The sequence below is a fragment of the Dermochelys coriacea genome, chromosome 10, assembly GCF_009764565.3.
Source record: "Dermochelys coriacea isolate rDerCor1 chromosome 10, rDerCor1.pri.v4, whole genome shotgun sequence".
NCBI classification, from domain to species: domain Eukaryota; kingdom Metazoa; phylum Chordata; order Testudines; family Dermochelyidae; genus Dermochelys; species Dermochelys coriacea.
The window spans coordinates 37,466,835-37,491,370 of record NC_050077.1 but is presented as its reverse complement, the minus strand read 5'-3'; the positions used below and the strand labels follow the sequence as shown (position 1 = coordinate 37,491,370).

At 47.3% G+C, this 24,536-nt stretch overlaps 1 protein-coding gene across 1 annotated transcript in view; it reads right to left on the bottom strand.

The window, feature by feature from the left end:
• Window positions 1-4,801: 4,801 nt before the first annotated feature.
• The window catches only part of NTN3 (netrin 3), an 86,865-nt gene continuing 67,130 nt past the window's right edge, over window positions 4,802-24,536 (bottom strand). Inside the window, exons 6-7 of the mRNA XM_038420796.2 lie at window positions 14,639-14,713; window positions 4,802-11,145 (exon numbers count right to left, since the gene is read on the bottom strand). Coding sequence (XP_038276724.1) covers window positions 10,817-11,145; window positions 14,639-14,713 — 404 coding nt within the window. The 3' untranslated portion in view covers window positions 4,802-10,816. The remainder of the gene's footprint in view (window positions 11,146-14,638; window positions 14,714-24,536) is intronic.

The following is a 24,536-nucleotide window of genomic DNA, read 5'->3' as shown; positions in this document are numbered from 1 at the left end:
ATGCCACGTTTTCTGCTCAGTTCGGGGATCAACAGAGGCTCCCTGTCAGACACTTTTCAGCTCCTGTGGTCAGGGGCTCTGTTGTATGCCTTCCCTCCAGTGCTGCTAATTCACAGAGTCCTCATGAAAATCAAGCAGGACAGGGTGAAGGTGATCATAGCGCTGGGGTGGCCGCACCAGCACTGGTTCAGAATGCTGCTGGACCTCTCAGTGGCTGCTCTGTTATAGCTGCTGCTCAGGCTGGACTTGCTGTCCCCAAACCATGGCAGTCTTTTGCATCCAAGCCTGGCAGCACTGCATCTGATGGCTTGGCTGCTGCTTGGTTAAATGTGGAGGAGCAGGAGTGCTCAGTTGCAGCCCAGCAGGTCCTGTTGGGCAGCAGAAAGCCCTCCACCAGAGCAACCTACCTGGCCAAATGGAAGCGATTTGCTTGTTGGACCTTGGATAAAGATATTTGGCCTGCGTGGGCCTCACTGCAGTTGATCCTGGACTACCTTCTGCATCTCAAGCTCCAAAGCCTGTCCCTTTCATCTATCAAGGTCCACTTGGCCACTATTTCAGCCTTCCGTCCGCCACTCTAGAGCAGATTGGTTTTTGCCCAGGATATGACTGCCAGGTTCCTCAAGGGCCTCAAGCCCCTTTACCTGCATGTCAGGGACTGTGCTCCACCCTGTTCTGCCATGACCCGTCCTCCTAGAATGAATTGAGATGGTGTAGGGTCAGCAGTGCCTAACATACCAATGCATGAGCATGGCCCTCAAGGGGGCACCACAGCTGACCCAACAGATACCGCTAAGGCAAAAATGTCCAATAACTGTGCACGTGGGGGCAAACACACCTAGCATAGACTGGACATGAGCAACACATCTCAAAGAACAACAGTTACAAAAAGATAGGTAACCATTTTTTATGATCAACTCTGTCTTCGTCTCTTGTTTTTCATAGATGACGTGTCTTTGTCCAAGTGCTGTGTCTATGAACCGTCTGCCCAATGTGCTGTACTCCTAATAAACCCCAGCCATCTCATTTCACATTGCGTGGGCTCTTGGGGCAGGGGAATGGAGTGGGCAGTATTTATTATGACAACAGAAAGTTCTGCTCTTTGGCGTTTCTGGGAAATGGGATTTGTCTGAGATGGAAGCACAAACCATTTATTTTAATGTCGTGTATGGACCGTTTGTTGTATAAACAGAGGGCTTACTTTTGCAAATGCTTTGTGGTTTGTTACTCCATTAGGGCCTGATCTTGCATAATGCTGAGGGCTTCAGAGAAAGATACTAAGTGACTTTGCAGCTCCCCAAAGTGCTCAATAGCTTTCAGAATCAGACTCTTAAAAATAAGTCCCAGGGGAGAAAATGAACATAAGGACTTGATTCTCCTTTTACTCCAGTCAGGAATGGGCCTTCGGTAGGGAAATTCAGGATGAAATAAACAGGGAGATCACATCCTCTCCACCCTCCAGCGGTCCACTTCCATCTAAAACAACCCAGTAACATCTCAATGTGTCTAACCTGGGTGAACTCTCCCAGTGCTAGCCAGTTCAGGCAGCTGGTGGGTCCTGGTGATTAGACATTTTCTTGTTCTATTGCCAGCTTCTTTTATAATGTTAGGAACCTCAGTTTCCCAAATTGATGCCCATCTCTCCGCTTTAAGCTAGCAGTAATAACATACCTCATAAGTAGTGCTGTAAGGCTTAATGAATTAACACTTGTAAAGCACTTTGAGGTTCCTGGAGCAAATGTTTTCTGCAGTTTGGATGTCAGTAAATTCCACCAGATTTACTATTTGAACTACTGTGGCACCTTGCTTGAGGTAAGGGCCTCATGGTGCTGGCTGCACATAGGCAGAGGAGGAGACAGTCTCTGTCCCAAAGAGTTTAGAGTCTAACTGACAAGACAGAATTATTGACACCATTGTACAAATGGGAACTGAAGCAGAGACACACTAAGTGAATTTGCCCACAGTCACAGAAGGAATCTTTAGCAGATTAAATAACTGAATCCAGTTCACTGTCTCAACCCCAGCTAGGGGTTGGATCTACAGAAGGTTGGGATGAAAAGGAAACATTTTGATTCCCCAAAACAAAAGAAATAAATCAGTGTTTCAGCTCCTGGATATTTTCAAGATTTAGACTTTTCGTTCTGATTTGAGAAGGAGAAAAAGGTTGAATTCTCGAAAATATTTGCAGGATTCGAAAAACCGTTTCCCAGTGAGCTCATGGAGGATCCCAGCACCTACCACAATAGGGCCTGTCCATGACTGGGGCTCCTGGCAATACAGTAATACAAATAATAAACAACACCACACGGAGGGTGGAGGGGGAGGAGAGTTCTAGCGTTGCTGAATCTATCCAAGTGAACTCCAAGAGCACGGTGCCCAATCTAATACTAGCCACAGCCAACACCTCCTTTCCTGTAGCCATCACAGGAAATTCCTGGCTATGTCTGCACCCCCCTGTGATCTCATCCCTGTCTCCCAGAGCAGAGCATCCCTGCACTGCCCCGCTCGGAATGTCAGCAGTGATATTTACAGACAGATGCTCTCCCCAGGTCCTAGCCAAGAGCAGGAAGTAGTAGCTAGCCTGGGAGTGGCCAGGGTCAGAGCTGGGCCATGAGGTAGAGTCCTATCTTGGGATGGTGGATATCCTGACATTTCTTTCTTTCTTTCTTTCTTTCTTTCTTTCTTTCTTTCTTTCTTTTCTTTCTTTTCTTTTTCTTTCTTTCTTTCTTAACTCATTCTTTTAACTCAATAGTGGGAAAACCTGCACCGAAGGAAGCCAATGGGTTTCACCAGATGGTCACTCCTCTGACCCCAGCCATTCCCTGTCTTTAACTGTTCCTTACAAAAACACAGGGCAGGCCAGCCAATCAATTAATGGTTTCCTCATGTTTCCTGTACACTTGGCCTGATGCAGGAAACCTCCCTCCTTTTGGCACCTGGCCTTCCCTTGCTGTGTGTGACTTGACCAAGCCAAAGGGATCTGGGGCAGGAGGAGAGGTTAGGTGGCCATAGAACTGCCTGAAGAGAGTTGTACCTTCATTGGGAAGATGCAACATTAATTGAAAAACCTGCCAAAACACACACCCCCAGCAACGCTGCAAGCAAAGCAAATACATTGTCTCCAGCACACTTTATACAACAATGTGCATGTATAACACACTTGCATTGTGCCTGTTGCATCACCCTCTAGTGGCTACTACACAATTAGGATAACAGTCTTTTGTTGCTGCCAATGCATGGAGGGCTAGAGGGTGCCATGGTATACGGTAAGTGTTATGAGCACAGACTGGGATTTCAAAGGAATTAAGCACCCAGATCTCACTGAATTCCAATGGGAATTGGGTGCCTAACTCCCTTAGTCTCTTTGGGAAGTCCTAGCCTTAGTTCACTAACTTCCTTCAAGATGTCAGGGAGGGTCAGGCTGGCTCACTGTCCATCAGCGTCTCTGACTTTCCTGTGCCTGGAGCTGTGGGGCACAGTGATCAGTGGGCAGCAAAGTAAGTGATGGGTGTGGTGACAGTGGCACACGTGGATATACTATCTCATCGTGTCTGCAGCCAGAGCAATGCTTCTCTGGCAGCAGGGCACAGTGTTCTTGATCAAATGGCTCCAGATGTGGAACAAAGGCCCAGAGGGAATCAGAGTAAGTCCTATGTCTGGTTATGGAGCAAAATGCAAGAGCTGCTTTCCCCCAAAAGGAACCATCAGTTTCACTTCCAGTGGGCAGGAGACAGTGAGGGTCAGGGAAAAGCAGAAGGAAGACCATAAATCAGTTCTAACAGTGACTGAAGTTAAAGACCAAAAGAGCATAGAGCCATTTATGCAGGTCACTTGCTAGGATTATCTGGGTATATCTGCCCTGCTGGGCCTCAGGCACTGGTGCACCTCAGTCCCTTTTGTTCTCTGCCTGTGGCACAGAACAGTCTCGTCTCCTGAGGGCTGTAATACTTTGGTCTTATTTTGATTGTTGGCTTTAGTGGGCAGGTGAGTGGGTTGTGTTGGTGGCTTGTGACAAACAGGAGGTCAGACTGAATGAACTGGTGGGCCCTTTGGCCTTAAACTCTATGAATTTCAGAAAAATCCTTAACTGTAGCTCTGGTGCCAAGAGATGCATTAAAAATGCTGGTGAGGATAGACAGGCAGACAGTTTAGACTAAAAGTATATTTGCAGTGTTGTTGTAGCTGTGTTGGCCCTGGCTATTAGAGCAGCCAGGTGGGAGAGGTGATACTTTTCATTGGACCAACTTCTGTTGGCGAGAGAGACAAGCTTTCCAGCTCCACAGAGCTGTGCTTCAGGACTTAAAAGTAAAACACATATCGATGTGATTAGATTTAGATTAACCAAAGAATACTCAATCATCGGGCTGCATGCAACAAACCACGCCTGACTTGTCCCCAGCCTGCTAGGCCCTTTAGAACCAGGAGAAGAGTGGATGTGATGCACTTAGAATTTCAGGGTTGAATTTTTGATTAAATCCTCACAAGGCTATTAAGGAAATCTGGTAACTCCAGAGTTAGAGGCAAAGTCTGTCATGGATTAAAACCACCTTCAGAGCTAGCCGTAAATGGCAGTTCTCAGCAGCCAGAGGCGAGGTATGCCAGGGCTTAGTATGGAAGAAGTGGCATTTAATATGGACTGGAAGAAGGGTCAAGAAGTGACAAAAGTGAGAAAATTTGCTCAGGGAAGCTAAATTATTGAGGTTAATATGCCTGCTAGTCAGTGGCACCCTCTATTTTCAGAGTCCGTTTCTAAATAGCTTATAAAGGGTTAATAAAATGTTAATAGATGATTTAATAAATAGTCCATCATTTATTACAGATTGTTATACAATCCAACAGGTCAATAGATTACATATAATCATCTGTAACACTGCCTCCTGATTTGTTCATAACCTGCTGTCACACAGACCACTCATATCTGTCACATGCTTATAGCATCTGTTAATTATTTATCCACCTTATATAAACTATTTGTAAGTGGACCCTTAATATAAGCGTGACCAGTAAGCGTGTGCATGCTCCATCCCCTACTCGTATCATCGACTCGCCTCAATGGCCGTTTTCTGTGTGTTTACTGACCAGCCTTTCTTTAAGCTCCACCAAGTGAAGAGAAATGGGCTTTTTGCCGTACCACTTTCAGAGGTCCGAGACAGCTCCTCAGCTGTGGCATGTTGTTCTAATTCCGTGCAGCAATGCTGATCTACACCAGCTGAGGAGCTGCCCAGGCATTTTTCATAAGCAAAGGTGGCACTAGTAACAAAGCTACAGGCAATTTTAAAACTATGGTGACACATTTTCTACTGGTGCAAACTGCCCCAAGTCCAGTGATTGCCATGGTGCTGCACCAATCGTTGCCAGCAGAGTTGGCCCCAGTGCCTGATTTTGTTTCACTCATACACCCATGTCCAGTTACTGAAGCCAATGGGGTTGCACTAGAGTAAAATGGGGGTAAGAGTGACCTTCACCCCTGTACAAAACACCAGTCCAAAGTCTAGGCACCACTCACAGCAAGTGGGACGCAACCAGCATACACAGGCCCAGGGCTGCATGCACAGGGGTGAATTTCCTTCTAAGTGAGCTCAGAATCAGGGCCCTTTGTTTTGATCTTGATGGGATCCCTTGAACCTCCTCCTTTGGAATCCAGTCTGGGTCTCAGTGCCTCCCACCCCGCAAAATCACAGATCTTCAGCTGATGTAAATAAGCACATTTACCCCCGCTGTGCTGAGCACCTGTCTTGTGCTCTGGGCGAGGCATGCTTCCAAGTGGGCCTTACTGGTGCAATTAAGAAGCAGCTGAAACCATGACCGGGGTAGGGGATGAGGTGTCATCAGCAGTTTAGCATCAAAAGCCAAATGCAAACTGCAGTCTCAGGGAAAGAAAACACTGATTTAGGCAGGCAATACACATTAGACTCGTGTTATTAAAAACAATAATAATAAAAAAGAAAAAGTACATATCTTATATATGTTACACTATGTTCCATAACATTGGTTGTTATTTTTTTTTACATATTCAACATTATTTCATGGAGATGGCCTGGTCCACAGCCTCCCTCCAATTCTTTTGCTCTGTTGCATATTGGAAACTATTGACAAGACATACATGTTATAACCTAGAGGTCCAAAGCTGGCCTAAGAAGAGGGACTGGGAGATGGTGTTTCCTGCAGCGGGCTTGGCCCATGTCATACCTGGGTGCCCAAACATTGCAACATTCAAGGGCAACTTGCCAAAACACCAAAAATTGTCCTGAATCTGCCCTTATATGGTTGTATGTTTAAATACAAAGTAAAGGCACACAGGCATAGGCTGAGAGTCTCTAAGCAGCCTAAGGGCTGTAAATGTGCCTCTTTAATTAGAGAAGCATCCAGCTCCCCTAGCCAGCTTTGCAAATGTCAACCATAGCATTTACCTGCTCAGTAAAGGAATATGATGCAAAATGCCTTGTGGTCTGAGTTCACCAGCTGTCAAACCCTACAGTTTTGTCCTCACCTGGCACAGAGAGAGCAGCAGTGAGCTTTGTTTTAGGCTGGGCTGGGTTGGATTTGACCCTCAGGCTGCAGTCTGGGCACCCAAGGTTCATAAGCTACAGCAGTGAAATCTACCCCTTGTACAGATGGTCAGCAGGCAGCTTCTGTGCCCCTGCAGCCCCACTCAGGGTGTAGGTGCGATTTAAGATGCACTTGTGCCGCAACTCTATGTGGGGTGAGTTTCCTCCCCCAAAAGGTGCAGACCAAGTGGTATTTAGTGCATGAGAAAGTGAGAAATTCTCTGCAGCATGTTCACTCAGGAGCAGCCATTCTCAGTGACCATGCAAAACCTCCCCACAAAAAAACCACCCTTCTCTTGGTTTGTGCCTAGCAGCTTGGGAGTTAAGCAGTTACTATGATAGTTGTACAGTTTCCTGTTTGCTTTGAGAGGGTTTTTGTTGCAGAACAGGAACAGCAGCACACATGCGCGCACACACGGACACACATACACACACCCCATCTCCCCTATTCCCAAGAAACTAGGGACAGCAAAAGTGATGGCGACTGTGCCCAAAGAAGCCAGCAAAACAAGCCTCTTTAGGCTTCAATGGGAGTTGACCAGGGCCCATCACACTGCTGCAGAGGCCTGTGGGCCTAATTCTCCCCTACCCTGCACCCTGTGTGCTGCAAAGGGGTGTCAAGCACTCCCACTCCTGGGCCAGCTCCTCAGCTGGTGTAAAGTAGAAGTGCTTCTATTGCCCTCCGTGGAGTTATGATAGGCTGCAGCAGCTGAGGGTCTGGCCCATTACTTGGTAACATGTTGCATGACCACGTTGCACTAGTGTAACTGACTACACACAGGGTAAGGCAGGGGTGGACCAGGTCCTGTGGCTCACAGACACCGGAGCGACGGGAAGGTAGAGTCACATTAAGCTAAAGCAGGGAATGGGTGCTCTGTGCATTTTCCCCATCACCTGGCACCTGAACAGATTGTGCACCACCCTTGTGCTAGCTGGGCCCTTTCCCCCACACCTGAGAGCACAGGGGCTGCATGTGGAGTGGAAGAGGACATGACGTTTGTTCTCACTGTGTGGCTGTAATTCACAGAAACATTTTAAACAGAAAGTACCTGTAACATTTAACGACAGAAGCGAACGAGTTTGCTCAAAGCCCTGCCAAGCAGCTACATCAACGCAGGTGACCCGAGGGACGAGCAGTTACTATGCTACAAATGGGCCAGTGTCACAACTGTGTTAGTGACACACAAGTCTGTTACTTGTCAAGGCGCCTGTGGCCATTATGTCAATTCCTACATTCAGTGCAACTCTGGGAGCCCTGCCCCCCATATCATTGCCATCCCACAGGTTAGTAACCAGGTGTTGGGCATTCACGCCGCTCCACCATGCCCTAGCCAGTATTCCAGTGTCTCATGAGCCACATTCTGGGAGACAGGTCTCAGCCTCCCACCCCTCATTGGAGTAGGCTAGGCAGCTGTCACGCTAGCTTATGCTGCTGTCAGGCTCTAGGTGCCCCTTTGCATGTGGCAGCAGTAGGTAAGGGGATTGACACGGGATGGAGGGGGCATTGGTATGGCTCAGAGACCAAAAATGAGCCCTGAAGATTGCCAGAGTGTTGTTCTGCTAGCATACATAGTAGGACCATAAACAAAATGGGCTTTATTTGTAACCCTACAATAATAAACCACTGTACAGCTTCTTCCCTAAGCATAGTCAAAAATGGCATTGCAACTTCTTATACCAGGCCTGAGTTTGCCCCATGGTGTAAATTAGTTAGGAAATGACAGTTCCTAGCACAGCAATGGCTTGTGATGGGCTGTGGGTTTTTTTGGAGGGGTGGGGGTAGGGGTGTCAACTCCAGAAGTCAGTTACATCAGTGTAAATCCAGGATAGCTCAGGTGCCTTTAATGGTGTTGCTCTGGAATTACATGGGTGTAAATGAGATCAGCATCAGGGCTTTGGTGTTCAGTGAGTGTGCAAAATATGTGTGACACAGCACACTGTGGGTCTGGTCCTGATCACACGTACACCAGGGTAAATGAGGAGTAACTGCACTCAAATCAAGCAAATTGCACTGGTGTAAAATTGGTATGAGAGGAGAATCAGGCTGCAGTGTGAACTCACAGGCCCTCTGGAGAAAAGGGTGGTTTTTTTTGCAATTGATTTAAATAATTAGTCAGGTATTGGCATTGTAAGAAAACATGGCCTCACATGTATGGTCCCAGGTGACATTAACTGCTGGGGCCTGGCCGGGGGGTGGGGGGTGGGGAGGGGACGACTGGATTGTGATTCAAAGACCATCCCATGATGGAGGCTGAATGTAAATAACATGAGTAGTGACTAGGTGTCAGGAATGTGCATTTCCACTCTGCTCCATGTACTAATGCAAACACAAGGGTGCACCTGCTAGTGCTGTCTGCTGTGAGAACAACAAAGGCAGCCACTGGGCAAACTAGTCCAGCTAGCACACCTCATGTGACCATTTGCTAGTCTGTCTCTGGTCCTCCCACAGCTATGGAACTTTGATTTTCATCAACACCTTGTTCTGCCAGCATTCATGGGCCTTCAGCGCATGACATTCCTGACCTCAAAGAGCTTAGCTAAGCCCATTCTGGGCCTTCAGCCAGCTCTACTAATGTACCTTAACCATGCCCCAAAGCACCTCCTGGTGTTCAGTCCTGCATCACTATGCAGATCACCTCAGTCTGGCCTCAAAACACACTCTTCCATTCCTGAGCTACTACACAATTCTGCCAGTATCTTAACCTGCAATGGTCCCTGTGCCAGGCCTGGGCCCTCACACAGCTCTGCCAATGAGCCTCAGTCTTAAACTGCTCTGCAGCGTAATGCCTCCCTGAGCCACAGGTGCCCATGACAATTGGTTTACAAGGATTATCCCGCCACACTCTGTTTCCAGGCTGCTCTGTTATCTTGCTGCGCCATTTCCTGCCCTCTGAGTAGATCCAATCCAACAGCCACCCAGGCCCACTCTGTGCCCATTTGGAATGTGCCTGTGTCAAGGGAATACAATTCCCTTGCCCTGGTGAACTAGAGCTTCTCACCATAACCAACAATGCATTAGCTTTGCTTTATCAATCCTGCCCCTTGAGACTCAGAGGGCTGGGGAAGCACAAAAACACCCTGAGGACTCAATCTTCCTGGGATTTCACCTTCTGCCCCCATTTACACCTCTGCAAAAAACTGTCCAAGTCCAAATGGCAGCAATTCACATTCCTTTAACCCAGATGAAAATAACTACGCCAGTTGAAAAGCAGGGCAGAATCAGGCCCACAGCTGACTTATGCATGTGGAGCCAGATCCTCAGCTGATACAAATTGGCTGATTTTCACCCAGCTGAGGCTCTTCCCCCACAAACATACACATTTTCTGAGAGGATATAAGAGGGCTTTTGGCAGTGACCTTGGCTAAGACCAGTCTGTAGGTGGGGGCTGGTCCATGACAGCAGTCGCTGAATAAACCCAAAAGGCCTGATTCTCACTGTGTCACGCCAGTGAAATCAGTGGTGGTGTATCAGCATAAACATGGTGTAACTGGCAAATCAGACCCTTTGGTTTTTCATGGAACTCTCATACTGGATGCATATGGAAATCCATTAACAAGCCATGCACTTATTCCTTATCTATACCAGTATATATGACAGAAGAATCTGACCCTCTATGTCCAATGCTTTTGCTTTCCCTTCAGGGAGACCTGAAATAAGGTAGAAGATGGGAATGGGGGAAGTTACATCAGGGATGTTCTCTGGCCTGTGCTATTCAGGAGGGCAAATGAGATGATCACAGTGGTCTCTTCTTGCCTCATAATCCATGAACTGACACCAGGTCAGTCTCAGTTGCTACGGATGGGAAGGGGACTGAAGAGCTTAGACTTCTCCAAACTTAGGTGTACCATGGCCAAGCGAAGAGCTGAGGACTTGTGCTAGGACACTGGGAGCAAGCAGGGCATGGAGCTCATCACCAAAAGGGAAGAGAGATCAGCAACATTGAGAGACACCCACAGGAGAGGGGCCCAGATGGAGAGGCCTTTTGCTTATATCCTCTGAGCAACTTCAGACCTAGTAACACTGGGCTCATCCTGCACTTCACTCCTCTTTAAAGGCTTATCCTTACTGTGTTACTTTTAATCAACATTAAGGACACACACACCCCCAGGCACACCCGGGCCCTCACGCACACAAAGGAACCCATCGCAAATATACACTATAGACAGGAGAGTCTGTTCTCGCTATATATATATACAAAGTCTCTGGGGAACAGTCTGAAGAGTGCGCATAGGGCAGGGACTTTAGTAAGGGACAGACAAAAAACCCATCATGGTTTCAAACACTTCCCCTTCTTCTCCCGCCGCTGCAATTTCCGCAGGCGCCGGGTCCAGGCATCCCGCCACTGGATAACCAGGCTGTTCTTGTCTGCCATTAGTCCTGGATGGTCAGTGGGGTTTTCGCTCATCCCCATGACAAGGTATTTTCTGCTGATTTGGATCTTGGGGCACTTGCAGGCCAGGTCTTTCATGTGGATCCACAGGAAGTTATCACCACGCTTCACGCGCTCGTCGCGACACTTGTAGACTGAGAGGACATTGACAGTGAACTTAGCCCAGTTGGCCACTGTCTCCATGTCTAAGACATTCACTTGGACAACTGGGGGAGAGACAAAGAGAGATGTTCAGAGTGGAGCAAGAGTCAGTGATGATACTCTTTTAGGGTGACCAGATGTCCCAATTTTATAGGGACAGTCCTGATATTTGTTTTTTTTTTCTTATATAGGCTCCTATTACCCCCCACCCTCTGTCCCGATTTTTCACACTTGCTATTTGGTCAGCCTATACTCTTCTTCCACCACTCCCCCACCCCATCCCCTTGTTCTGGCAACAGGCACATTTGCATGGCTCAATCTTTGTGGGATTGTTTCTGCTCTGACGGAGGAACCACCCACCCTTTAAGAAAACACTCTGTCCTGTTTCACTGCAGCTTCTCGACAGACCAATTCCACAAGGAAAATGGAAACATGGAAAACGTAATGTCCCCCAACCTCATACCAATTTTCCAAAATTGCCAGCGAAAAATAATTAGCATTTTTTGACCAGCCTTACTTAGCACAGCTATCCCCATGCTTCTTAAAGCAACAGGCTCCCAGGGCACAGCTTCTGTGGTCCAGAGGATGACTGAGGCTGCTGAGTGCTCAGAAAAGGCAGCCTTCAGAGCCTGCTGAGCCTCCAAATTCTACCTGCATTGCAGGAGGACAAGATGTTGCTTAATTTTCCTTTTCAGACACACATTGCTAGTCAGTTTTCAGAGTAGCAGCCGTGTTAGTCTGTATTCGCAAAAAGAAAAGGAGTACTTGTGGCACCTTAGAGACTAACAAATTTATTAGAGCATAAGCTTTCGTGAGCTACAGCTCACTTCATCGGATGCATTTGGTGGAAAAAACAGAGGAGAGATTTATATACACACACACACACAGAGAACATGAAACAATGGGTTTATCATACACACTGTAAGGAGAGTGATCACTTAAGATAAGCCATCACCAGCAGCGGGGGGGGGGGGGGAAACCTTTCATGGTGACAAGCAAGGTAGGCTAATTCCAGCAGTTAGGATTCTTGTTAACTGCTGGAATTAGCCTACTTTGCTTGTCACCATGAAAGGTTTTCCTCCTCCCTCCCCCCCCCCCCACTGCTGGTGATGGCTTATCTTAAGTGATCACTCTCCTTACAGTGTGTATGATAAACGCATTGTTTCATGTTCTCTGTGTGTGTGTGTGTGTATATATAAATATCTCCTCTGTTTTTTCCACCAAATGCATCCGATGAAGTGAGCTGTAGCTCACAAAAGCTTATGCTCTAATAAATTTGTTAGTCTCTAAGGTGCCACAAGTACTCCTTTTCTTTTTGCTAGTCAGTGACATTCACCCTGCTTTGGGACTGTTATATGGTTCTGAGTTTTGCTGGCCAAACATGATTTCATCTCAGGCCAGGTACATGAGGAAGGGGCAGAACGGTGGGGAAACCAAAGTGGAAAGGCAGTGATTTGGCCCTGGAAGACAAAGGGCAGCAAAAAGAGCTGGAAGGTCTGATTCTCCCTTCACTGACACTGGTGTTAATTGGGGTTAATTTTATTGAGGTCAATAGAGTTATGTTGGGTTAAAACCTGTGTCAGGTTTCAGAACGAGGCCACATTAACTTGAAACGCCTCAGACCTCCCCAACCATGACCCTGTGACAGGACTCCTGACAAGCAGTTGTAGCAGATGCCTGGCTGGATGGGTTACGGGTGGTACTGGGTGTTTGTAGCCTGTGACTCAGAAGATGTGCACTCAGTTTCTAGCTCTGTCACTGAGTCCTTAGGTGACCTGGAGCCAGTCACTTACAATCTCTCTGTGCCTCAGTTCTCCATGGGGAGAATGATGTTTCCCTGCCTCTCAGGATGTTGTGAGGATAAAGTCATGCCTACCTGTGAGGTGCTCATATGGGGTCCATAGGTACAAAGAGCAGCTCAGGAATCATTGAATCATAGAATATCAGGGTTGGAAGGGATCTCAGGAGGTCATCTAGTCCAACCCCCTGCTCTAAGCAGGACCAATCCCCAACTAAATCAGGGGATTGAAAAGGAAAATCAGGGGTCACCATAAAAGAAATAGCTGGAAAGTACCTGGAAATTAGAGTTTTGTGGCTCAATAGATATTTGCCGGCAAACACAATTTTGAATTTTTCGACACTGAAATGACCCACATTTAGAATTCCTTTTATGGGGGATCTACAAGCTCCCATGAGTCTATTATGGGCACATATGGCACAGGTGGCTACTTGGAACCCTTCCACTGAAAGTCCTGAGAAACGTAAATGGGTTAAAGTTGCAAGAAAGTCTAGCTGAATGGAAGGGCTAGTTCTGGTGAGCTCTTCTCTCTCCAAGCTCACATTCACTCCAGCCTCCTCCCCTACCCCCTGACTCAGAGCCATCTGACAGCCATTTCTTTTGCTCTCCACTTGCCAAAACCATCTTTTCGGCTGGAGCCAAGGGTTCCTGTGGAAGATCAATCAAACAGCTCTCTCCAGCGAACCTCCCTCCACACCCAAGTGTGAATGGCCCTGTGTCACAGTGATTAACAACGTGCAGTCAGCATCCGCCCAGCCTGGCCTCACAGTAGTGATTCACATCAGCTTTCTCCCAAGACCCCGCAGACAACAAGAGTATGGAGAAAATGTTCTTTGTAAGGTATCTGGCAGGCAGGGAGGGACGGAGGGGGAGAGGGCATGGAATGGTTTAAAAAGTTTGCTTTAATGAATGTCATGCTGGTGGAAAGGGCCAGACTGACAGCACCAGAGACTGAAGGTCTCACTTTGCCTCCATGGCAGGTACCAGACGGGCAGTGGCAGCACTAGCTTCCAGTACCCCCTCATCGGTGCACTTCAGCACTGTTCTAGACGGACGGCCTCAAGGAGTGAGCGGGTCACCTAGACTCCATGTGTATTTGGGGTGAATTTGGGGAAGATGGCTTCCCTTGAAGTGTCTGGAAAATTGGCCCCCTCCATTAAATTAAATTAAATCTGAGTAATTGTAGCCCAGAATTTCTGACTGCAGGTGCAAATCAGATAATTAAAACACCAAATTCTCAGATTCCTGCCCGCAAGTGCATATTCAAGCCATTGGACAAGATAGCCTTTAATTTTTAGCATCTCTACCAACTAGGGTGCTGATTGCCATCTCTTACAGTGAGAGTGAGGGTTAGCTGAGGAAAGATAGGGGATGTGGACACCAGTCCGCCATTGGCCAGAGATCACCATGTGCCATCGAACTACCACCAGATGGCAATGACCTTTAGTCATTGCTGACCTTGGATGCCTCCCTGTGAGCAGCTGGATCTCTCGCTAGATTGAGGCCCAACAGGAGCAGAACAGAGGGTGGGGGAAGCTTGGATGGAGTGAACACAGACTGAATTCCCCTGTCAGTCCAGAAGAGCATGACCCACTTAGGGCAGGGTGAGATGCTCCGACAGATCAGGGTGGGACAGTCTAATTCTGTTCCCATCCCAGGACTGGGTTTGCCCATCCAAGGCATGGCTGCAGGTGTCCACTGGCCCATTTCCTCACTCTTCTTCCCTGCGAAGTTGACTTCAGGCAGGAAGACCAGCTTACCATAATCCTTCTTGCAGTATTTTTTCATATTAATCTTGTAGTTGCCTTTGGCTGGCTTGCAGTACGAATCACAGTCTGCAGAGAAGGAACAGAGCAAACTAAGAGCTGAGTAGTTTCAAACAAACCCCGTACAAGCAAAACCATCACAACCGGAGGGAAGGAGAGGCTAGGGGAAGTTTGCATCTCTCACCTGCAGCACTGTACGCTGGCATTAACAGTGAATCACCTACTTGGGGCAAAGACCAATAAAAGGCAATATAATTTCATACAGCAGATTTCAGAGAGACTGACTCTGCAAACTCTCTAGAGCTTTTGAGCCAGATCCTCAGTTGATGGAGCTCCTCTGACTTCAGCTGAGCTCTGTTGATTTACAGCAGCTGTGGATAATAAAACTGTAGAGCTAATAATAAATAACAGCAGTGGCCGAGAGAAATCGAGAGGCACAGATTTTAAGCTCTTCAGACAGGGACTGTCTTTGTATGTGTTTGCACAGCTTCTAGCATAATGGATTCTGACTGGGTCTCTTAGGATAACATAATGAGAATATTAAATAATAACCATGGGCAAGGGAGAAAATGTGTTCTCAGCTTAGATTTGAGATGGACAGTGGAGTATTAGAGGCAAGGTGTCCTGGGTAGTAGGAGCAGCAAAGGAGAAGGTTCTTGTACCACCAATAGCCAGATTGTGAGAATGAGGCTGATGCTAGCTAAATAGAGGAGCTGGGAGAGAGGCCCAGAGAGGCCAGATCTTCAGCTGATATAATCAGCATAGCTCCATCAAAGCCAACAAAACTACACTGATTTACACCAGCTGAGATTCTGGTCCCATGTCCCTTAGGATGGGCTGGAGAAAGTTCCAAAGAGGGAGTTAGAACACATTGTGCCAAACTCATGTAATTCCACTGAAGTTGAGGGTGTTACTCCAGGGATGAACTTGGACCATGTAGAATCCTTTTGACCTGTATTCTGATGCAGACAGGAAGTCAGCGGAACTGTCTGTGGCATGGGTTGGGCTCAAGCTTCCTCGTAGGTGTGAGGAGGCAGGAGCAATGCAGTTCTGCCCGTACCAGGCCCTGGAGCTCTGGGAAACAGAGCTGCAGAGAAGGGAGTTGCAGCAGTCCAAGGGAGAAGAGCTGCAAAGGGAAAGGTGGTGAAATCACAGCAGGATCATGCAGGAGGTGTGCTGCAGATCTGAGGGATGTAGGAGGAGAAGGAGATTGGAGTCCAAGGTAACACCAAGGCTGTGGGTATGGAGACAACAGGAAACAACAGAGTCCAGCAACAGATAGGTACGTTCAAACACATTCCATCTCCCTACCCCACAGCACACCTGCAGTGTAGGAGGCTGCTCTGCTGCAGGAAGATGTTTCCCTGAATAACCTGAACACACTCCACCTCCTGCCCGTGGGGGGCATTGTGCTGCTGGGACGTGGCCGGGGAGGTGTTCTTTGTGGACATGCAGCATCATTCCAGGTCTTTGGCACAGCACAGGGTGTTTTTTAGCCAGCCTTTTTATGCCTATTGCTGGAAGCCCCAGCTTTGCATGGAGAGCAGAGCAGTTCTGGAACTTTTCTCCCCAATGTCTTTGATCCCCAAGGATTTCCCAAAGCAGCCCCCTCTTCATTCCTTTCTCCTACCACCGTCCTTTGAACAGCTCAATTTGTCTCTCTCCGCACATTTTGCTTAGGTTGTGTTTTTCTGAGCCCATCTTTCTTCCTTTCTTCCCCTCTTGCAGATTCTCTGTCCAGCTTGGCTCCATTTCCCCTGGGACAGGGCAAGCAGTCAATGAAGCTCTCTTTGTTTGTTGGTTGCCAGAGGGATGGGAGAGAAAGAAACAAAACAAAACACCAACCTCCCCGTGCCAACTTCCACAAGAAAAAAGGAAGAAAACCAGAAACACAAATGGACCCTGGATTCTGCTGCTCTCTCCCTTTCCGCCCTGCTCCCTTTTATTCTGGCCTTTGTGCTGCCGGCTCCAAATTTGTCACTGATAAAAGCAGCTCAGCACGAAGCTAATTCCCCAGCAAAGGGGAGTGAGTGCTGTCCTCTACCCCAGCTTGCCCTGCCCACCTCATCTGGGCTCACGGTGCCCAAGGTTTACCGGTCTTTTCCTGCTTCACTTCACTCTCCCTTTTTATTTAGGGAAGCATGGAGCCACACTCTGGCAGCTTTTATGACAAAGACATTTATGCTAGGTTTTTCCATTTCTCTCCCTTCCCTTTTTGGGCTGACTTTCTGACAAGGGTGACCTGGGTCAGAACTTTATGATGTTTATGCCTTATGGGCAAAATTCACCCCTGTGCAGAGCCTATTTTCAGGGCTTTAGTGGACTTTTGAGATCTTGTGCAAGGAGTGAACTTCACATTATTTTTAACTGTTTTTGGAGAACTGCTCAGTGCTGCTTCTGATCTCGCTGATACTGGCTTTACCCATCCTGAATTATTCCAGTGGGCTCAAATCTGCTCTTGACTAAACCACTACAAATCTAATCCAACTCAGCTGGTTTACACAGCCATTACTGTAGATTTACATCAATGGAAATAGGCGAGAATTTGACTGGCTGATCTCATCTGAGTTGCTCCTGATTTACACCAGGGTTTGAAAAACCAGAAGGAAGCCTATAATGTCATTGCTATTTTTTTAAATAATGATAGCAAAACTAAACACAACAACATAACTTGAAGTAACAGGTCTACCTAAAAATCTGAAGACTAAATGGGAAAGGAACAATGGGCAGATTAAAAATACAGGAACTTCTCCATAGTAGTTTAAGGAACTCTACGGGTCAGATCCCTAATTGGTGTAAATGGCTATATTTGGACTCTTTCGTGAGCTAGTTGTTCAAGCTAATCAGTTGGAAAGTCTTGGCTCCTATACAGGAGTTATTTCAGGCCCAAGTGCTCCAGCCGTGACAAGCAGATTTCATCCCCTCAGTTTGGTTGTGTTTATGGTAGAGTCCCCCCTCCCCCCCCTCCCCCGAAAATGGATTTTCCATTCCACAGAATCTTTGAAATTTTTTTTCATCCCAAATGAAGAGGAAAAGCCAAAATTTCACAAATTTTCACAAAGCAAAATTTGCATTTCCCCCCCAGGTCAACTAAAACATTTTGTTTTAATTTTGACCACTTATTATTATTATTTTAAATGTTTTAATATAAAATAAAGTAAATTTCAAAACAAAACATCTGGAAGTTTTGCCATTTTTGAAATGTTTTTCCCAAAATGAACTTTCATCAAAATCGATACGATTTTGCAAAAAAATTATTTTCATCATGATGGCATGCCTCAATGGCAAATTGTTTTGATGAAAAGTTTTCACCCAGCTCCAGTTTAAAGGGCACATGTGAAATGCCCCAATTTATGATACTGTGATTTAGCAACTGCCCCAGTTTCTCTGGTGTTTTAAGGCTGCTTTGTACCATTCTGCTTTAAAGTCTGTCTGTTGAATCCTGGGAAACTCACCCAGCATAGGTATATAGCACCCCCTCCTCCCCCATCCCTCCTGTCATGGTGGGGAGCACGGCTGAGGCAAGGAGGGCAGCTCGTAGACGTTGCTGTGGAGTTGCTCACAAGTAGGCTAGGTTAACTTGGGTGCTCAGATCCGGGTACTGATGACCCAGGTTAACTGGGCAGTGTAGCCATAGTCTTGGTGTTCGATGTCTGTCCTTAGGCTTCAAATGCAGCATTGAAGGAACCCACAAAGTGCAGGTTTGTCCAGAAGAGGATTCAGGGTGAGTCAAGAATCCCACTGCAAGACCTTGTGCCAGTCTCTGCTCTCATGCCTTCATCAGACCTGTATCACTAATGCAGTGGGGTACTAAGGGCCTGTCAGAACCAGCGACTCACTGGGCCAAGCATTGGCTGTATCTGCATGCAGACTAACTCTCCATGGGAGAGAATTCACAGCAATAAGTATCAGAGAGCAGCACCAGACTGGGGCAGATGGCACTGGGGCTGGTGGCAATAGCATAGCACCGAACCACATCCAGCCACGGGACGGGAAGTTGTTCAGAAAGCTGAAAGGAGAGGGGATGCAAAAGAAGGAGGGGACAGTGCTAGATGGCCATACATGGCCTAGTGTTAGTCTGATTACAGGGACCTGGCTAGGTTCCATCTACACTATAATCTTTATCGATGTTGGAACGGGGTCAAGTGACAACTGTGTTATAACCAGTCCTCTAACTGGGTTGTAATTGTGGCAACCCGGGTATACAAGAGACTGTGATGAGTAACAGTTTACTAACACCTCTCCCTGCAGTTAGCCAGTAGATTATAGTTCTGGGGCAAAGCCCTGGGTTGTGGAGAAGAGGTTCATGAGATGTGCAGAGTGGATGGGAAGAGAAGGAGAGACAGAGCAAGTCTGGCAGCTGAAAAGCTTTGAAGAAACTGAAGTTTAAGCCAACGAGCACTGCCAGGGAGATCTGGCCTGAGAAAGAGCCATAAATCTGAGTCTTTTTTTTTTTTGGTATAATAATAATGTTTTTAAGTGCCACAAGATGTAAACTAATCTACTTAGTTAGAAAAACATGTTTCTAGGGAATTGAACAATTTCTCTTGAAGAAACCAGGAGGGCTTCAGAGGAAACAGCGAAGTTCTTTACAAAGACTAGAAATTATTATTAGTACTATTATTTGTAAAAGCTATAAAGATTTCCTAAAGAACATTCCCCCTCCACTGTGCCACCCCACCACTCTGTCCCAGTCCCCCCCCCCCACAAAGCTGCTAGAAGCTCATCAGCGGAAGATTAAGCAGAAACATAACACAGAGGGCTGGGGGCAGCATGAGATGCAGAGGCGGGGGAGAGAAGTTGGCAAGTGAGAGGAATGAAAAATGATGGGGAAAGTGGGTGGGAGAGACAGTGGATAAAGTTTTCAAAAGTGACAGATTTTTAAAGGTATTTCAGTACATAAAGATGTATTTTCTAATTGTATTTTCAAATGCACCGAGGTGCCAAACTCCCTTGGAATCCCATTTGACTCCCACCTTCATCTTTAGGCACCAAAATACCTTTAAGAATCTGGCTCCAAGTGATTTAGGATCCCATCTCCCATTATCAGAAGGGACTCCGGCACTTGGAAGCCCAAGTCTGTGGTCATTTTTGAAAATGGGACTTGGGCTGTTGAAGATTTTCCCCAGTGTCCCAAGATAGAAGGAGGAGAAGTAAGGGAACAGGAGGCTGGAGAGATGAGAGCCTGTCCGCTCTGGTGAAAACCCTGATTCAGTCATAGGCAGCCAGGATTCAGCCCTCCTGCCCTGGGGTTGTCAGTGCCCCTGAAGTGTAGGCAAGGGTGAGCTGCACTTGAAACAGGGATGGAACCTGGTTAGCTTGTCCTTGCCTACAGGTAGCAGGCAGCACTGGTGCATACACACGAACTGCTGATCTCCAAGAGTTGCCTTGGGCCTATTCCCATGTGTAACAAGGCAGGAAGAATTGGGGATGAAATGCAGACAGAGGAATTGAAAGATGGAACAGAGTGGGAAGGATGACTGAGGAGAGGGAGGCATGAAGCTGAGTTTGGGGGGCAGCCAGAGACCTGGTTTGACAGGTGGGAGATAAAAACAAGAGAATACACTAGACACGAAGCACACAGGTGACACCTTCATTCTCCCTGCAGCCTCCCCACTCAGTCCTGGGTTTTGAAGAAAAAAAGAAAAAAAAACTGCTCTGGATTTATAGTCATGATTAATATAATACAAATGTGATTATGAAAGAACGGAAATAGTGTTTGGAATTAATAATTTAGGCTTTTTTTAATCTCTGTTTTGTGCCAAGGAACATTCCTAGAATATAAAATTAATTTCTACTTCAATTTATGTAAGAAACTTAAAAAAAAACAAGAAACCCTCATTATTTATCTCCCCTTCCCCATTCTACCACATGGCCCTGAGTCTCAGCTGCATTCAAATCATTTGATACTGTTCTGGTCATGGAACGTGGCCTTGAAGTGGGGATACATATACTTTACAGTCCCTTTGCACTACCAAAGCAGTGTAATAGAGCCACAGTGGAAGTAAGACTCATGCCCCACGTGGGAGGGTATGGCTGTGTGTGACTGCAGTCCAAGCTGACATAATGGAGCTAGCTTTTACCAGTGTCACTTATTTTGCAAGAGTGGAGCTGGAATAAGCGTTGTTGGCAAAGGGGCAATTTTGCTAGAGCTTGCATTGTGGCAGCTTCACTGCTCCAGGCCCCAGGATTTTGCCAGTACAGCTATGTCAGGCACAAATCCCACCCCAACTGACACGGCTACGTCGGCAAAAGGTTGTAGCATAGACCTGACCAACAAAATGGGCTCATAGTTCAGACAAGACAAGGAAGTGATTTTCCTCTCACGGGCACTGGTGTAAATCAGGAGTGACTCCACTGTGTTAACAGGAGTTACACTGACAGGAGAGTCAGGCCTGGGCTTGTCTCTTTCTGGGGTTACTCGTTGCACTGGGCATGGTGGAGACACCGTTCCAGGATGCTGTGATGCTGACCTGTGAGAGGAGCAAGAGAAACAAAAGACACAGAAGGGAAGGGACAGAAGAGTAGAGAAAAGAGTGCAGGGTGCAGCAAATCTGTTCCAAAGGCAAAGCAAAGAAAAGCCTCAAATCAAGTGGATTTCTGGCCCCATGAGCCAGAGCTGTGCTACACCCTTTATATCAATCCTGAAGGGTAACCCTATAAAAGTGTCAAGAGAAGCTGGACAGCCATCAGAGGAAATGTTTCACAAGCACCTCTCTCACTTGCCAACTGCCAGAGCATTTTTTCCTCTTCCCAGCTCCCTTGAAACTTCTCGGACATGGTGTTATACACGCTAAGGGGATTTAGAAAGAAGATCAGCTTAAGTCTGACTGGCTCCCCAGATATCATCCAGGTGGAACAGGCACCGACCCATCTGCCTCGCCCTGTAATAACCACCCTCCCCACCAGAAAGAGAACATGTAGCTCTGAGCTCGGGGTTCCCTCCAGGATGAAGAGGACATCTTGGAGCTGGGGGACCATCCACGGAGTCAGCTGTTGCCAGAGCTGAAGAACAGGTGTACACAAGTGTGTGATGGGGGGGAGAGTTGACGTTTGGGGAGGGGGTGGTATGAGGAACTCCTGGGGGGCACAACCCCATTGCCTACTGTGTTGGCACCACTCAAAACGAAACATTCCATGTGGAAAGGGAAATCAAAGCAAAGGGATAGCAGCCAAAGCCAATCCACAGCTGATGTTTCCTCTTTCTCCACTGGGTGAGGTATAAATGGGCCCAGTGCAAATCCATCTATGTTCCCAGGGTACAGCATGCAGCCCTGCTCCAGTGTGGCTAAGCCACCAACACTGGCTGGGACAGAACTGCCAGGGGAGCTCTAGTGGAGGTGAGGGTGAATGGAGGGGATCCCGGCTGTGGCTGTGGGTAAAGGTGAATGGAGGGAATCCTGGCTATGGCTGTGGATGAGGGTGAATGGAAGGGATCCTGTCTGTGGGTGAGGGTGAATGGAGGGGATCCCGGCTGTGGCTGCAGATGAAGGTGTGTCTTTGCACGCAGAAGAGGGAATGCTGTTTCCATGGCATGCTCCCTGCTAGATCCCAACCCCTCATGGACCAAAGTCTGGAGGCTGGTAGGGGGCATGGAGCCAGCTGGTCTCTAGTGGATACTTCCCCCTAATGCATGGGGCACTGCAGTGTAAGTCACTGCAGACAGCCTACAAGGTGTAAGCAGCCCCTGTCCCAGTCATGAGGGATGCTTTTGGTAACAAAGTTCCTGCAGGACCCATGTTGACCAGCAGAGGAAGACACCCAGGCTGCAGGGCAGAGACAAGAGGTCCTCACAAGGCTGTCCAATGGATTCCCTGAACCTCCGACCTCATCCATGGGAGCAAACCCCTTCACACGCAAGGAAACTCCAAGACACGCTGGTCTGCATGGGAAGCAGCAGCATAGGGCAGAAACTGCCTGACTGTTAATAATAAATAACTTATGATATTCACATAGAACCATCCATCTCTGAGAATTTCAATGCACAAACTGCAAACACAGCAGGAATGACGTCGCCCACCCATGACATGCAGCCACCTCTGGGGTGACTCACAGCAGCTATTTTATAAGCACTCAACTATTGGTAAACTGTTGGGCCAAGTCATCCACTGGTACATCAGTCTAATTCCTTTGACATCTGGCCCTTAAATTGCAGGTCTCAGGATAACTTTTGAGTAACAGTCTTAGCCATATGTAAAGTTGCCCTTAGGAAATGGGTCCATTGAAGGTACAGGGGAGTTGGGTACCTAACTCACCTAGGCACTTCTGTAGTTTCCCCTAGGCCCTATCAACATTTTAGGCTCCAAATGCCATTGTAAATCTGGCCTTAAGACATGGCTGCATCAGTTCTGCTGTGTCATAGCACCTGGGAATCCCAGCATTGAGACAGAACGGCATCACTTGGACTACAAAAAAACGAGGAGTCCAGTGGCACCTTAAAGACTAACAGATTTATTTGGGCATAAGCTTTCATGGGTAAAAAACCAACTTCTTCAGATTCATGGAGTGAAAATTACAGATATAGGCATAAACATACTGGCACATGAAGAGAAGGGACTTACCTTACAAGTGAAGAACCAGTGTTGACAAGGCCAATTCAGTCAGGGTGGATGTGGTCCACTCCCAATAATTGATGAGGAGGTGTCAATACCAAGAAAGGGAAAATTGCTTTTATAGTGAGCCAGCCAGGAATTTACCCTCTGTTCTGGCATAGCACCTGGGGACTTTCCAAACTAACACACTACTGGATCCACTCCCTGACAGGACAGCACCCAGCTGCCGCTGGCAATAAGCCATGACATGCACTGAACTATAGCATGGCCAACAGGAAACCTCCAGCACTGACACTAACCACACTACAGCACTCCAGAAACTTTAGCACTGAGACACTTGGATCACTTCCGTTATATATCAGGCCCTGGAATCCCCACCACTGAGACACAACCACAGCCCCCCGAGCCCAAGCCCCAGGACACAGTTGGATAGCTGCCACTATCTTACAAGTCCCGGACACATCTCTCACCACTGCAAATCTCTAGAATCCTGTGCCAAAGTCCTTTGAAATGGGGATAAGCTCTCATTGGGTTCTGCTTAAAGCTTCTGCCTAGTCTGTTTGCAAAAGAGCGAGCTTTTTCTTTACAGGTCCCTGCAAATGAGAGACTCCCATTGCTGGGGAGAACCAGGCACAGGGCGGGCAGATCACGTGCCATTGCTGGGGCTGGCAAAAGATGGGCAGTGGTGCCACAAGTGCATTGGCAGGGATGGGGATGTCCCAAGCAGCTGTGGAATCAGAGGTGATGCCAGGGGAGTTTGCACCCACTCGCCCACCCATCAGTGTGGAATTTTCTTACATGTCCTAGAATTTAAGGCCAGAAGGGGCTCATGGAGTCTGACCTCCCACACAGCCCAGGGCACTAAACCAAATCACCCTTTTAGTGATAAATAACCCAATAACCTAGATTAGACTAAAGTATTCCAGTCTCTGGAAACTAAACTATCTTGTGCCACAGGCAGAGATCAGGAGGGACTGAGATGCCACCAGTGTCCAAGGCCCCTGCATGGCAGGAAATACATTTTATGAGATATCCCCAAATGATCGTATCACTAGACCACTAACACTCGCTATGACGCTCTGTACCTCGGGGGAAAACCCTATACCCCCATGTTCATCTTTAAAAAATGATTGTGTGGTATCCAGTGTGAAGTTTGTCATGCTGGGTGTCTTCGGAAGGCTCATGATGCCCTGAGCATTGTTGTTAGTGTAATGTTATAGTAATTGTTACAGTAATGTTATAGTAATGTTATAGGTTATAATTTCATGTATGTAGTTATGAGGCTGAAAATCCTCATGGCTTAAAATAAGCCCAGGCAAAAACTCTCCAAGAGCTGAAAG